This window comes from Cucurbita pepo, chromosome LG17 (assembly GCF_002806865.2).
Source record: "Cucurbita pepo subsp. pepo cultivar mu-cu-16 chromosome LG17, ASM280686v2, whole genome shotgun sequence".
Taxonomy (NCBI): domain Eukaryota; kingdom Viridiplantae; phylum Streptophyta; class Magnoliopsida; order Cucurbitales; family Cucurbitaceae; genus Cucurbita; species Cucurbita pepo.
Window position 1 is genome coordinate 1,550,597 of NC_036654.1, and position 14,207 is coordinate 1,564,803.

The window sequence follows — 14,207 nt, forward strand, 5'->3', positions numbered from 1 at the left end:
AATCACTTTTAGATCTTTAATCTACGGGCTTCCATATTCATAAGAGTTATTATATTCCATTGGCTCCCTAGCTAACTCGGTGCATGCTGCTCTAAATAAATTTATTTTCTTTTCATTATCGTTACATTCATTAAGTTGAAAGTCAAAAGTCAAAACCTACTTGAAAATATATATATATATGGTTAATTTATAATGTTTTAATAACTCATAATAGTCGTCATGCATGTTTATATAGAATTTGCAATTTAGCCCTTGAAGTTTTGGCAAATTGGCGAAGTATCTAATATTGTGATGTTGACAGGTGAAGTCAATGGTCATGGCATCTTGTGGATGATTGAGTGTTCACATTTCAAAGTAAGTACATGGGTGTCAAAAAAAACATAGTAAATATATATATATATATATTCAAAGGTTATATTAAATTTCGTTACGTATGAGTGACGACGACGAATATTAGGAGGAACTCAAATACATTTGATCTGTGTAGACTTTTATTATTATGCTAGAATATTACAATAAATCTACGTACGTTTCAGTTCAATCTATGATTAAAGATGTTCATTTAACTCGATGGATAAAAAATCACAGGAGTGGAGGAGTGAGTGAGGAGAGATTTCTCCCCGTTAGATAAACTAGGTTAGAGACGGGAATTAGTAAATAAATAGATGAATAACTACAACATTCATCGATATTTGAGCTTGAGTTCGGAATGTCGTTTATGTTGTCTCTACAATAGTTCTTCATTATTTTTCTATATTATTATAATAAAAATAAAAATAAAAATTGAAAAGAGATGAAAATCAAATTTTATTTGAAATTAGTTTTGGGGTTATACCAGGGTGGGCCAATATGAAAAAGTGATGTGCAAGCCCAACTCTAACTTGTGGGCCTGGATCAAATATTGGGCCCAGTCGCAATAAATAGCTTTGAAAAATAGGGCCCATAGCCCAGCTCATTAACCTAGTTTTTAATAAAAGGCTATTTCTTTGTCGGTTTTGCAACTTCCCCGCTTAACTTACTTATATTGTCTACTTTGACCCGTCATGTATTGTCAGCTTCAAGAAGTTCTCACACTCTTATGAGAAGTTGCTACCCGAGTTGTGTCAGCCTCAACAAAATAAGATGGAACGAGTAAACGATTGGTTTTGGATTGAAGTGAGTCCGAGTATGAAAACCTTCAGCTGAAGAAAAATATGGGTTTGTAGTTATCGCTCGAGTACGTCATTGTAGCTATGTTTTTATGATTATTTTCTTCGAATTTTGATTCACTAAAACAAATTTAAATAATTTGGGAGAAATTAATTTGATTTAATTTGAATTTTATATTAGATATAATTATGGGATAATTTTAGTATTTTATAGATATAAAATTTGTCCCATAATTGACACTCTCGTTTAAACCTATTTTCAATTTATTTACGTACCATTCCTTTACCCATCAACTTTGTTTTTTTAGGTTACATAGAAAAGGAAGGTCGTCTTATTCTTCAAATTCCCTTCTTTTCCACTTTTCTCTCTCACTTCATACCTTGGAACACACCATCCTTATAGAGAGAGGCACTTTCACGTCTTCTTACCCCCAAAATGGCCAACGATAGTAGAAAAGTTTCTTTTTCTAGGGTACCCCAAAAATAGATCCAATAGAAATGTGGTAGGACATGTTCTTATAAAGAGACACTTTCACGTCTCCTTACCTTGAAATGAAAAATGATTGGGGAGAGGTTCTTTTTCTAGGGTACCCAAAAAACAGATCCAGTGGAACCTAAGGTAGGGCATGTAACTCAAAGGATTATAGCGCATGTAACTCAAAGGATTATAGCTTCCTTTTTCTCGGGTACTTCGATAATAGATCTAGTAGAAACAGGGAAGGGCCTGTAGCTCAAAGGATTAGAGATTCCTTTTTCTATGGTACCCAAGAATAGACCCAGCGGAGACGGGTAAGGCTTGTAACTCAAAAGATCAGAACACGTGACCACGAACCACAGCAATATAATAACTTATTATGTTGGTATTTATAAATAATATAATGGGAAGGTTGACACCAAATCAGGAATGTGACAATGAGATTCACCTGTAAATCCTAAATTTGTGGACCCTTATTCTAATTTTAAATAAAATCTCTGTTTTTTCAATCACATTTATTTAATTTGAAGAGATTCTCATATATTAAATTTTATTCCTTTTTTTTTGGTTTAAATTTCAAAAGGCCTAATTTTGGTTCATTATTTATTAATATAATAATTTTGGAAAAAAATAAATTAAGAGAACCGTTAAATAAATAAATATATATATTTATTTAAAGTACGGTCGGCTCAATATTTACTTTATGTAGTTGAAAGACGTGGTGGGGCTTTAAGGCGTTGGACTTTCCTCCCACATGCACGCACTACTGTTCCCCAATCCCAACTCTGAATTTACATTATTACCCCTCCCTCCTCCCTCGTGGAACCCACGCTCTTTTCTCTTAATCCATCACTCAGCGCGTGGGCTCGTACACTATTCTCGCCGCCACATGCGGTGTCTCTGTGGGCCCCACGAACAAACTTCCCATAAAAAAAACACTCCAAACAAAAATAAATCAAGAAATCCAACCACGTGGGCCAATCTCATTGGATGTAGCAAAACGACGACATATCGTGAACATCGTCCAGACACCCATCGATCTCATACATACTTTTCTCTCTTCCTAATTTACCCCTCCCCATAGCCTTAAGTTCCCATTCTACCCTTCTTCTTCATGCCCATCAGATCCACGCAAAATTCGGTGATACCTCATCTCATTAGCTGCCAACTCACTCTGGTCCTTCACTCTCAAGTCAAAGTCAAACACTTCTACTTGGTTAACTCTACAACCATCCGCATAGGATTACCCCCTTTCTATACGTTATAAAGCCAAAACAGAAATGGATTTTTTAATATTTATTTATTATTATTAGAGAGAGAAAGAGAAAGAGAGAGAGAGAGAGAGAGAGAGAGAGAGAGAGATTTTCATCCGTTCGTTCGTTTCCCCCACTACCACCCGAAAGCCCTCACGAAGGCTGCGTGTTGACGATAAGCTCTTTCTCTCTCCACAAATAAAGGATTTTCTCTCTCTTCAAACTTCAAACGAAAACTGAAACAGAAATGGAGTCTTCTTTGGCTTTCATGGATGACCTTCTGGATTTCTCTTCGGATATCGGTGAGGAAGATGAAGAAGACGACGTCGTTCCACCCAGATCTTCCACGGCGGCCGACTCCTCGGAGTTTAACGCCGCCTCCCTCCCCGACGACACTTCTTCCGGCCGTATTTTGCTTGTAAGTTCTTTCCTTTTATTCTCTCCGGTCGGTTTCTGAAAATGGGTTGACACGGAGTGAGTTACTGTGTTGACTCGCCCGAGTTTAGTAAAGAGAAAAGTGAAGTCTTGTGAGATGAGTTGAAAAGACATTTATGTCCTTGGTAGCCACTGTATGGATTGCGAAATGTTGAGGGTATTTTCGTCATGGGATTCTAATAATAGTGGAAATATTAATATATTTAATTTCTTGATACGGCCACTCCTCTCCTCCATAATTTTAGACGAGTGTTATATTGAAATGACATTTTTGCCCCTAACTCCCGACATTTCTCCAACGAATACGACTTGGCTTTTTCGTCATTTTATTTTCGTAACCCCCCGGCTCTCAGTATTAAAATAAAACATAATAATTTAATTAAATTATTATTATTATTTATTGTTGATACTGTTATTGTAATTATTGGTGGACCAAAAAGACAGGACCGAGTCAACTCGGTTGGTTTAGGCCGAGTTTTACTGAACCGAACTCGTTTTGGTTTTGTGCTTTAGGAGGATTGTGGGGAGGAGGAACTTGAGTGGCTATCAAACGAAGATGCATTTCCGGCCGTCTCGACGTTCGTCGACATTCTCTCCGACCACCACCACCACCCGCCGCCGCCGTTGACGACGGTCTCGAAACAGAACAGTCCAGTTTCGGTTCTCGAAAGTAGTTCAGTCAGCAGCCATAGCGAAACCAACAGTACTAAGTCAAGCAGCCACGGAAGCGTTTTGATGAGTTGCTGTGTCGGCCTGAAAGTTCCGAGTAAGGCTCGGAGCAAGCGCCGTCGTGGCCGGCACATTTCCGGCCACCATCTCTGGTTCAAGCAGCAACCCAGTTCGAGGAATGTTAAACAAGTAGTACCCACCACGACGACGACGACGGCGATAGGGAGGAAATGCCTACATTGTGGAGCGGAGAAAACGCCGCAATGGCGGGCGGGGCCATTAGGGCCGAAAACGCTGTGTAATGCTTGTGGGGTTAGGTTCAAGTCAGGGCGATTGGTGCCAGAGTACCGGCCGGCTAGTAGTCCGACGTTCTCGCCGGTGCTGCACTCGAATTCTCACCGGAAAGTGATGGAAATGAGGAGGCAGAAGCAGTTAAGTACGGTGGTGAATCCAATGGATAAAGGGTAAGCTTCAATTTTGGGGATTTTGATTTTCCCCTTTCATCCGCCATTAATTTAGCTTAGATTTTTAGGCATTTGTTTGTTATTGTGGGACAGAGATTTAAAATTAGTGCAAAATTTCTCTGTTTAATGCCCAAAATTCATTAGGGAATTTTGACAAAATGTGTTTGATTGTGTTTTAGACCATTTTTTCCCCCTGTTCTTCAAGATTCTGCACATAAATAGAAAATTAGGGTTTTTTTTTATAATAATTTTCATAGATTCTAATTAGGGTTTGTGGGGTATTTTTTAATCCTTACAATACTTGTTTTTTTGTATGTAAAAATGTGAACTTTTTCTGGGTTTGATTTTCCCGAGAAAATTTCTGTAAATTAATTTTGTGTTTGGCAACCGAGAAAATTGGGTGGAAAAGAAAATGTATAAATAAAATTTGATTTTTATTTATATTAATTCAATTAAATAATGATTTTTTTTCTGTGTAATTATTTTTTTCTGTTGAGAGAATCAATTATCATGGTATCAAAACAAAATCACCCTGCCCGGCCCATTAGGATTGCCCGGCCCAATTCCCTCTTTCCTCTATATATTTATATATTTATATTTTTTTAAAAAATTAATGAAATGTGTAAATGTTGTAAGTCAATTTTCTATTACTGAAAAATGGGTGAGGGGTTATTAGTTTTTATTCAAAATATTTATTTTTTTAAAAAAAGTCAAATAAAAAATGTCGGTTGTAATGGCCTAGACCCACCGCTAGCCGATATTGTCTTCTTTAGGCTTCCCCCTCAAAGAAACGCATATGCTAGGGGAAGGTTTCCACACCCCTAAGGGTGTTTTGTTCTCCTCTCAACCAATGTGGGACATTACACTGTCTTCTCAATTTTTTTTTCGAAATTAAAGAAAATCCCTCAAAACTCATAATATCTTACGAGAATTGAAAAACTAGTGTGGTTTTTTCTCCGAAAGTTCATATGATTCATAGACTTAGGTCTTCGTTAGACTCACCGGAGAAAATATATATATCATATGATTCATATATATGATAGACAGTTATATATAGTAGATGGACATATTTAATAAATTATATATAGTAAACTAAATTATATAAATAGCGGTAAGCAGTACCCTTCTTTGTATTCTCTGTTACAATACATATCTGAAGTTATCAATATAAACTTGTAGCCAATACTTCTTATTACATTTTCTCTCTCCTGTTTTATTCTATGTTTATTAAAAAAAAAAAAAAAAGCAATATTATGACGTCAAGTTATTAATGAACTAATATCACATTTGAATGAGAGCAATTTTGAAGATATGAAACGATGGTTAAAAAATACGTGAAAAAATTAATAGTTACTGCCTATATCAATAAACTGCACTTATCTCTTCGACGGTTTAATCGTTTTCGTTGGTTGGGTTTTTTCTTTCNAAAAAAAAAATATATATATATATATATAATTTAAAGAATGGGATAAAGATGGAAGATAGCTTAGTTGACACTGAAAGACATGGCTTTAATATTTTTTAAATATCTTAAATTAATTGCCAACTCTCTTTCCCATCACAAATTATTTTCTTTTCAAACTGGAAATAATAAATTAAACAAAATAATTAAAAAAAAAAAACAACAATTTATTTAAAAAACAAATTTCAACTACACCCAATTACGTATTAATTTTCTTTAAAAAAACGTTTTTTATTTTCAACTCTTCCTAAGTCAAAATTTGACTTTTTATTTATTTATTATTATTAGCGAACTAAATTGTTTTCCCACATAAATTAATATAAAAATATTTCAAAGTTGTTAAAAGCTAACGAGAATGACTGTTTCAAAATATGTTGAAACGCAAACATCCACTGAAATACTCATACCAACCAAAACTAGGTCGGAGTAAATAGTCAAAAGTTCGAATCCTTTCCTATAATTGAACTCATTACCGTGATTTTTTTTTTTAAATTCTTTTATTTATAAACTATTATATCTTTTAACATGATCTAGGTCTGATCGTACGCTTAATCACAGTAATATTCTTATAATTCTTGGGACGTTCGTAGACTCGTTTTAGGCTATCTTGATCTTATAAAAAAAAAATCACCTTATAGTTAGCCTCAACGAGTTATAACCCTATGGTCAGCCTTGAGTAATGTTTTAGCCCTTAGAATATGTTATAGCTTCACGCTCGGAATATGTTGTGACAAACTCATGTTTGAGTGCTTCTATATTTCGACCATAAATTTTCTCTTATCCTTTGCTTCATGGTTCGATCTTTCAGTGCTGATCCAAATTTTATTTCTCTTGGGTTCAATTCTTATTTTTGTTATCTGTGGATCCAATTTTATCCGTTAATTCATATATTATTTTATTTTATAATCTATTATAGTCTCTACACAATTATTAAAGGTCGTACACAAATAAAAATAATGGAAATATTATAATATTTCATTCCCAAAAAGAAAAAAAATAAAATAAAATAGAAAAAGGATGGAAGATGTCTAAAGCGTGTTAGAAAATTCTCACGTTCACATTTTTATTAAAAATAAAAAAATAATTATAGTGGGTCCCACAAGAAATGCTGTGGTATTCCTTCCAACGGCTGATGATTGGTTGTTAGAATCTAAGCAAGCGTGAGCCGTTTGATTTTGACGTTGGCTTTTTTTAACCTTTAAATTATATATATTTTTAATTACTGGGTTTCCGCGGGCCCACCACCCAACTGAGTGGGCCATAAATGGGCCGATTCATCAGATCATCTTGGGCCCACTCTTTTTGCTCCAGTCCATCCATGTTGCTCTTCCATTAAATTCCTTGCAAGTTACAACTTTGAATTATTTATTTATTATTTTTTTAGCCACTGTTAATTACCGACAATAATTTCACTTTTTACTGTAGGAGATACGAAAAAATCTCGATCTATTAATCTATTACACATGGTCATTTTTTATTACAACTCGAAAAATTATGATTTTTACGTCGTTTTTGTGCATTCATTCGGTAACTTGACGTTATATATACATTTTTATTCATATTATTTATATTAAGATATTAAATTTGGTAAATTTTATCTCTCGTAAAATAATAATTGTACAAAAATTACAAAAATAATACACTATATTTTAAAAAATAAATTTAAATAAAAATTTGGAAAGTTGCAGCAAATATTATTTATATCCACTTAATTTTTATTTATTAAAAAAATGAATAATATAAATTAAATTTGGTCGTGGAAATATATTTAAAACTTTTATATATATATATATATATATATATTTATAATTTTATAAAGAAAAAGATATAAAAGAATTAAAAATTACTATTTATATCTAACAATCTTTAGAAAAGGAGAAACCTAAAAGAAAAGGAAGTTTCCTTCTGTTGTGAAAGAAAGAGAGAAAGAAAGTTAAAACAATTTTTGGTTGCTAATGAATGACACAGCAGGATGAGCTCCATCATACTCCACGGAGATTGCTGAAGGGGAAGCACGATTCTTGCTTTAATCTGACCCTAATTAATCTCTTTTTCATTTGCACCCAATCAATCCTCTTAATCCATCCTTTTTCTTCTTTATTCGATTCAAATCTCCCTTAATTTCGCTCTTACTCTTCATCATTGATGAACTACTTCAAATCTCTGCGTTGATCGTGATTCTTTTGCACTCTTCTGCTTTTTCGAGTTCAAAAAGCCGTAAATAAAGGCGTTGAAATCTTCCTCCTCGATTCTAGGATTCATCTGCCTCTGTTTGGTTGCGGTGGACTTCATTTATGGCGACTGATGCTGATTTTTCATCGCTAGTTCAGAGGTATTTTTTTTTTCTTCTTTCTCTCTCGACATTCTTGATGTTAATTGGTTTTTGTTGGTTGATTCAGTTCATCTCTGGATTTTAATAGTTTGTCGTATATGCGTTTCATAGATTCCTGTGATTAGACTTGTCTGATGCCCTCCTTTTAGATGAATAGGACACTTATGTTTGTTTGTTTTGTTGAAAACTATATTTGGATTCTTTTTAATGGATAATTTGTCTTGTTTGGATTCCATTCTGTTCTTTCTTTCTGAAACCTATCATGATTTGAAGGACTGAGATGTCGGATGGATGGTTCCCTTTGTCAACATTGTGTTCTTGTTTCTTGTCTGAATCCCTTTTGCAGGTATTGAACTGTTGTTGTATGATCATGTTGTAGCTCTGGTTGGACGGATGGTTGTTAAAATGTTGAGTTTGCTGCTTCTTGCTTTTCTGTTTAATACTTCACATGGATTGAATTCAGAAGGGTATTTTCTCTTGGAGCTGAAAAATGGTCTTTCTGATCCGTATCGTTCGTTGAGAAATTGGGATCCGAGCGATGGAACACCGTGCCAATGGACCGGTGTGAACTGTACTTCTGGTGTGGAACCAGTGGTCTATTCTCTTGACTTGAGCTCGAAGAATCTTTCGGGTCCTTTGAGCTCGAGTGTTGGTGAATTAATCCATCTAACTTATCTTGATCTTTCCTTCAATGGATTCACGGGAAGTATACCGAAAGAGATCGGGAATTGTATGAGGTTGGAGTATCTTTTTCTGCAAAACAATAAGTTTGATGGGGAACTTCCATCTGAATTGGGGAAGTTGACTTCATTGGTTAAGTTGAATATATGTAATAATAGAATCCATGGTTCTTTTCCTGAGGAGATTGGGAATCTAGAATCCTTGTTTGAATTAGTTGCATATACGAACAACATAACGGGGCCATTGCCTCATTCGTTTGGGAATCTCAAGAACTTGAGGATGTTTCGAGCAGGACAAAATGCGATTTCGGGAAGCTTACCAGCTGAAATAGGTCAGTGTAAGAACTTGGAAACGCTTGGCCTTGCTCAAAATCAGCTAGAAGGGGAATTACCAAAGGAGATTGGTATGCTTAGAAACTTGACTGAATTGATTCTTTGGGGGAATCAGTTTTCTGGCGTTCTACCAAAAGAGCTCGGTAATTGTACGAGTCTAACGGTTTTTGCTCTGTATCAGAACAATGTTGGTGGATCCATACCTAAGGAATTTGGGAACTTAAGCTCTTTGAAGAAGTTGTATATATACCGGACTGCGTTGAACGGAACCATTCCGAGGGAGCTTGGGAACCTTTCTCAGGCATTGGAGATCGACTTCTCAGAGAACTATTTGAGTGGTGAGATACCTAAAGAGTTTAGTAACATAAAAGGTCTCCGATTACTGTATCTTTTTCAAAATCAGCTGACTGGTGTTATACCAAATGAACTTAGTAGCCTGAGTAATTTGACTAAACTTGATCTTTCAATCAACAACCTCAAGGGTCCTGTTCCGTTTGGGTTTCAGTATATGCCTGCATTGAGTCAATTGCAGCTTTTCGAAAACAGTTTGAGTGGTACCATTCCTCAAGGACTTGGACGTTATAGCCCGCTGTGGGTGGTCGACTTTTCGGACAACCTCTTGACAGGACGAATACCTCCCCATCTATGTCGTCGTTCTAACCTGATCATCTTGAACTTGGTGTCAAATAACCTTTATGGAAATATACCTACCGGGATCTTGAAGTGCGAATCGTTGTTGCAAATTCGTCTCATCGGAAACAGGTTTAGTGGCAGCTTTCCATCAGAGTTGTGTAACTTGATGAATCTTACTGGCATTGAATTGGACCAGAATAGATTCAGTGGTCCGCTTCCTCCAGAAATTAAGAATTGCCAAACGTTGCAAAGGCTGCATATTTCAAACAACTACTTTACATCTAATTTTCCTAAGGAGATAGGGAAGCTTGTGCAGTTGGTGTCGTTCAATGCTTCATCGAATCGTTTTACTGGGTCGATTCCACCAGAAATCGCCCACTGCAAGACTCTCCAACGGCTCGATCTCAGCCACAACAGGTTTGAAAATACGTTACCGAATGGGATTGGATCTCTTTTAGAGCTGGAAATTCTCAGAGTTTCAGAAAATAAGTTATCAGGCAACATACCTGCAGAATTGAGAGACCTCTCCCGTTTGACAGAATTGCAAATGGGAGGTAATTCATTCTCTGGTAGCATTCCTATGGAGTTGGGGTCTCTAAAAAGCTTGCAGATTGCTCTGAATCTCAGTTTCAATATGTTAACTGGGACAATACCATCAGAACTTGGAAACCTGAGTCTACTGGAATATCTCCTGCTTAATAACAATCGCTTGACCGGTGAAATACCGAGCTCGTTTTCCAGTCTTTCGAGTTTAATGGGTTGCAACTTCTCCTACAACGACCTTCATGGGCCAATCCCGTCGATACCCTTGCTTCAGAACATGCTTGCTAGTAGCTTCATTGGGAATAAGGGGCTCTGTGGTGGACCTCTTGGTGACTGCAATGGAGATTTGTCGTCTCCATCTGTTCCATCTTCCGAGAGCGTAAATGCTCCTCGAGGTAGAATCATTATCGGGATTGCTGCTTCCATCGGTGGAGTTTCTATTGTTCTAATCATGATCATCTTACATTGCATGATACATCGACCGGATATGGTGCAAAACAAGGAAAAACTATCTCTGGATTCGAACATCTACTTCCCGCCTAAGGAAGGTTTTACTTTCCGAGATCTAATTAGAGCTACAAATGGTTTTCATGAGAGCTGTGTTGTAGGAAAAGGTGCTTGTGGAACTGTCTACAAGGCAGTGATGCCTTCAGGACAGACCATTGCCGTTAAGAAGTCGATGTCGAACAGGGAAGGGAGCACCATGGAGAATAGTTTCTGGGCTGAGATTTCGACTCTGGGAAAGATCAGACATCGCAACATCGTTAAACTATATGGCTATTGCTATCATCAAGGTTCCAATCTTCTTCTTTATGAGTACATGGAAAGGGGTAGTTTGGGCGAGTTGCTTCACGGGACTGCATCTAACTTGGAATGGCCGACTCGGTTTACAATTGCCGTGGGAGCTGCCGAGGGACTTGCTTACCTACATCATGACTGCAAACCAAGGATCATACATCGTGATATCAAATCGAATAACATTCTTCTCGATCGTAACTTTGAAGCCCATGTTGGTGATTTCGGTTTGGCGAAAGTGATGGACATGCCTCATTCTAAATCAATGTCAGCCGTTGCTGGATCGTACGGTTACATCGCTCCTGGTAATTCCAACTCTTAGTACCCTATATATATATTCTATTGATGTCTTTTCCATATTCACACTGTCTCGACGTTTGGTCCAAAGTTCATCCAAACTTCGATCCGTTAGGCTTAGAAACCTAAACTTCATAGTTTGAAGAGCCCGTTATGTTTGGACTTTGACCTGTTAGAGCTTTGGAGAGTTAGGAACCATAGGTTTGTCCTTTCGAGAACTTGTCTCAATACTTGTGTACAAGTTAGTTTCTAGAGTTCGCCCGAACTCCTCCGACCCTTTTCGAGCTCTGGAGTGTTAGAAACCCAAAATTGAGTTGTCTGTTCGTTCGTTTTATGCAAAAGACCTGTTAAGATCTTTCTATTCTTCTTTGAATCAGAACACATTCCTGCATTTATCATTCAAGCAAAACTCTTGAAAGATTTAACACAAACTCACAGCTTCCTCTCATAATTTATTGCAGAGTATGCATACACCATGAAAGTCACAGAAAAATGTGACATATACAGCTATGGGGTAGTTTTACTAGAACTGCTAACTGGAAAAACTCCGGTACAGCCAGTAGATCAGGGAGGCGATCTCGTCACATGGGTCAAAATCTATCTACGAAACCATTCGATGTCGTCTGGAATACTAGACGAGCGGCTGAATCTTCAAGACCAATCCACGGTAGATCACATGCTGACAGTCCTAAAAATTGCTTTGATGTGCACAAGTCTATCTCCTTATCAACGACCATCGATGCGGGAAGTCGTATTGATGCTTTTAGAATCTACCGAGCCCGACGAAGATCATATTCCAGCTTTAACTGATAATCTAGCTCCTAAGGACGATGCTGTCTCGTGAAATTTCAGGTGGGCAGTTTTCGTTTTCGGATAACTGAATAGTTCTTCAATTTTTTTAACATAACAATGGTCATATGTATATTTCCTCCCTGGTAGAGTATATATATACAAATATATAGCATGTAGAGTCTCTTCGGAGTTCATAGTAAATAGGGTAATGGTTATGTGCCCAACTATTTCTTAGATTTTGCATTTGTTTTAGGATTCAATAAAGGCTCTTCGTATAGCTTGCATACGGTTGACATAATCTACAGCCCTCTGTTTTGCTATTCAAATCTGATATTTTTTAGTGGTTAAACAAGCAGGTGTCAAGGGAAATTGAAAATACGGCTTAAATCGACTGAAATAGCTATTGGTTCGGGTTCGGACCAGTTTGGATGGTCGTATAAGAAACATACCCAAGCCGATAAGAAACTACGAATCGATGTTTTATTAGCAGTTCATTACCCACGTGAGCTTGATGTAATTGACATGGACTCATTCTCTTCTGGTCGAAGGTTCAAATGTCCATATCTCATTTGTAATACTAAAAGACAAAAAAATACAAAGTGGTCTATTATGCGTTATAATCCAATCGGTACATTCAAGGATGAGTTCGAGTCATCCAAAATCCTACCTAAAGTGGCTAAACTTTAAAGGAAAATAGTATTAATTAATATCGGTTAATGTCAAAATCAAACCTTCCATTTTACGAATACATCCACTTCGTATATTTATTTAGGTTGCCATTCCTAGCAAATATCACGATGATCATATGTGACTCGATCTTAATCTTGAGTGAGTAATCTAGTCCTACCTGTGAGAGTTTATATTTTGATCTGCACGAGTGAAAATGACTTTTGCAGGTGGCTGTTTCATTTTGTTTCAGTTATTTATTTCGGTATGCTTCAATCCAAGATCGGTAAAAAATATTCATGAAAAGCGAAGAAACTTAAAAGAAAAGAGTATTTTTTTTATCAATACTGAGATACATCCGTTTCTTATATTTATTTAGGCGGCCATGCATAGCAAATATCGTACTTTTTAGTGCCCCCGTTGAACATACAAATACTTTTTTCACCCACAATCCACATACACAGATCGCAAAGCCATTTGTCTCTTGAATCTTTATAGATCTCAAAGAAATGAAACGAATTAGGCCACTGGAAGCTACAGAAGAACAACGTTTTACCAAAGATATTTGGTCGAAAACTAAAGGCATAGCTGATCAAAGATGGCAGCCGATGAATTCCCAGATCGTCATCGCCAGATTTACAGTGAACAATGAGCTGATTATGACTTTTCAAAACATTTGTTATATTGACGGTAACCCTTGGTGGAGAAAAGATTGATCCCTCACTATTAGATATGCTAGCGAAAAATAATGAGATTAGCATAGACAATGCAAGCGTCGAAAATGAGCTCATTTTTTCGTGTAAAACAAAGGAAGACGAGTATTTGAACATTGTGATTGGTTCGTTTCAATTTTATAGTTGGGAGTGGAATGTAACGTACTTGCTTTAGATGAGAGTAATTATATTATACATTTTCATACGTTTTCTCTTTTGACAAACATCTTCATTATTTATTTATTATTATTATTATTTTTTTTTTGTAACTAAACGTTATGAACTTTAAACTTATTTAATAGGTTTCGAGAAAATATCGTGTCGTGTCAGTAATACCTTCTCAAACAACAGACGTTATATCTAAGTAAGCCGGTTTAATTCTATTCCGAGGAGAGATATCATTTAAACAAGTGATCAGACATGTTTTGTTTTTTCTTTTATGTATTAATTTCGTCGAATTTATTTAGATTGATTTTATGCCATGATTTTAAACCATGGGGATCTCATGTATTTATGT

The 14,207-nt window shown here is 36.3% G+C and overlaps 2 protein-coding genes across 5 annotated transcripts; both read left to right on the forward strand.

The window, feature by feature from the left end:
* The first annotated feature begins 2,923 nt into the window (after positions 1–2,923).
* Positions 2,924–4,683, forward strand: LOC111778123 (GATA transcription factor 1-like). Its single transcript, XM_023657786.1, has 2 exons — positions 2,924–3,294; positions 3,825–4,683. Exons 1-2 carry the CDS (start codon positions 3,124–3,126, stop codon positions 4,446–4,448), a joined length of 795 nt encoding a protein of 264 aa, XP_023513554.1. The 5' UTR covers positions 2,924–3,123; the 3' UTR covers positions 4,449–4,683.
* Positions 4,684–7,804: 3,121 nt separating this feature from the next.
* LOC111779117 (probable leucine-rich repeat receptor-like protein kinase At2g33170) lies at positions 7,805–12,895 on the forward strand. 4 transcript variants are annotated; one of them, XM_023659191.1, is made up of 4 exons: positions 7,805–8,238; positions 8,585–11,527; positions 11,981–12,371; positions 12,668–12,895. In XM_023659191.1, exons 2-3 carry the CDS (start codon positions 8,632–8,634, stop codon positions 12,361–12,363), a joined length of 3,279 nt encoding a protein of 1,092 aa, XP_023514959.1. In that variant the 5' UTR covers positions 7,805–8,238; positions 8,585–8,631; the 3' UTR covers positions 12,364–12,371; positions 12,668–12,895. The 4 variants fall into 4 exon arrangements, with proteins under 4 accessions (XP_023514959.1, XP_023514958.1, XP_023514957.1 ...); XM_023659190.1 differs by lacking the exon at positions 12,668–12,895 and having other exon boundaries at positions 8,512–11,527; positions 11,981–12,609; XM_023659189.1 differs by lacking the exon at positions 12,668–12,895 and having other exon boundaries at positions 11,981–12,609.
* Positions 12,896–14,207: the final 1,312 nt, after the last annotated feature.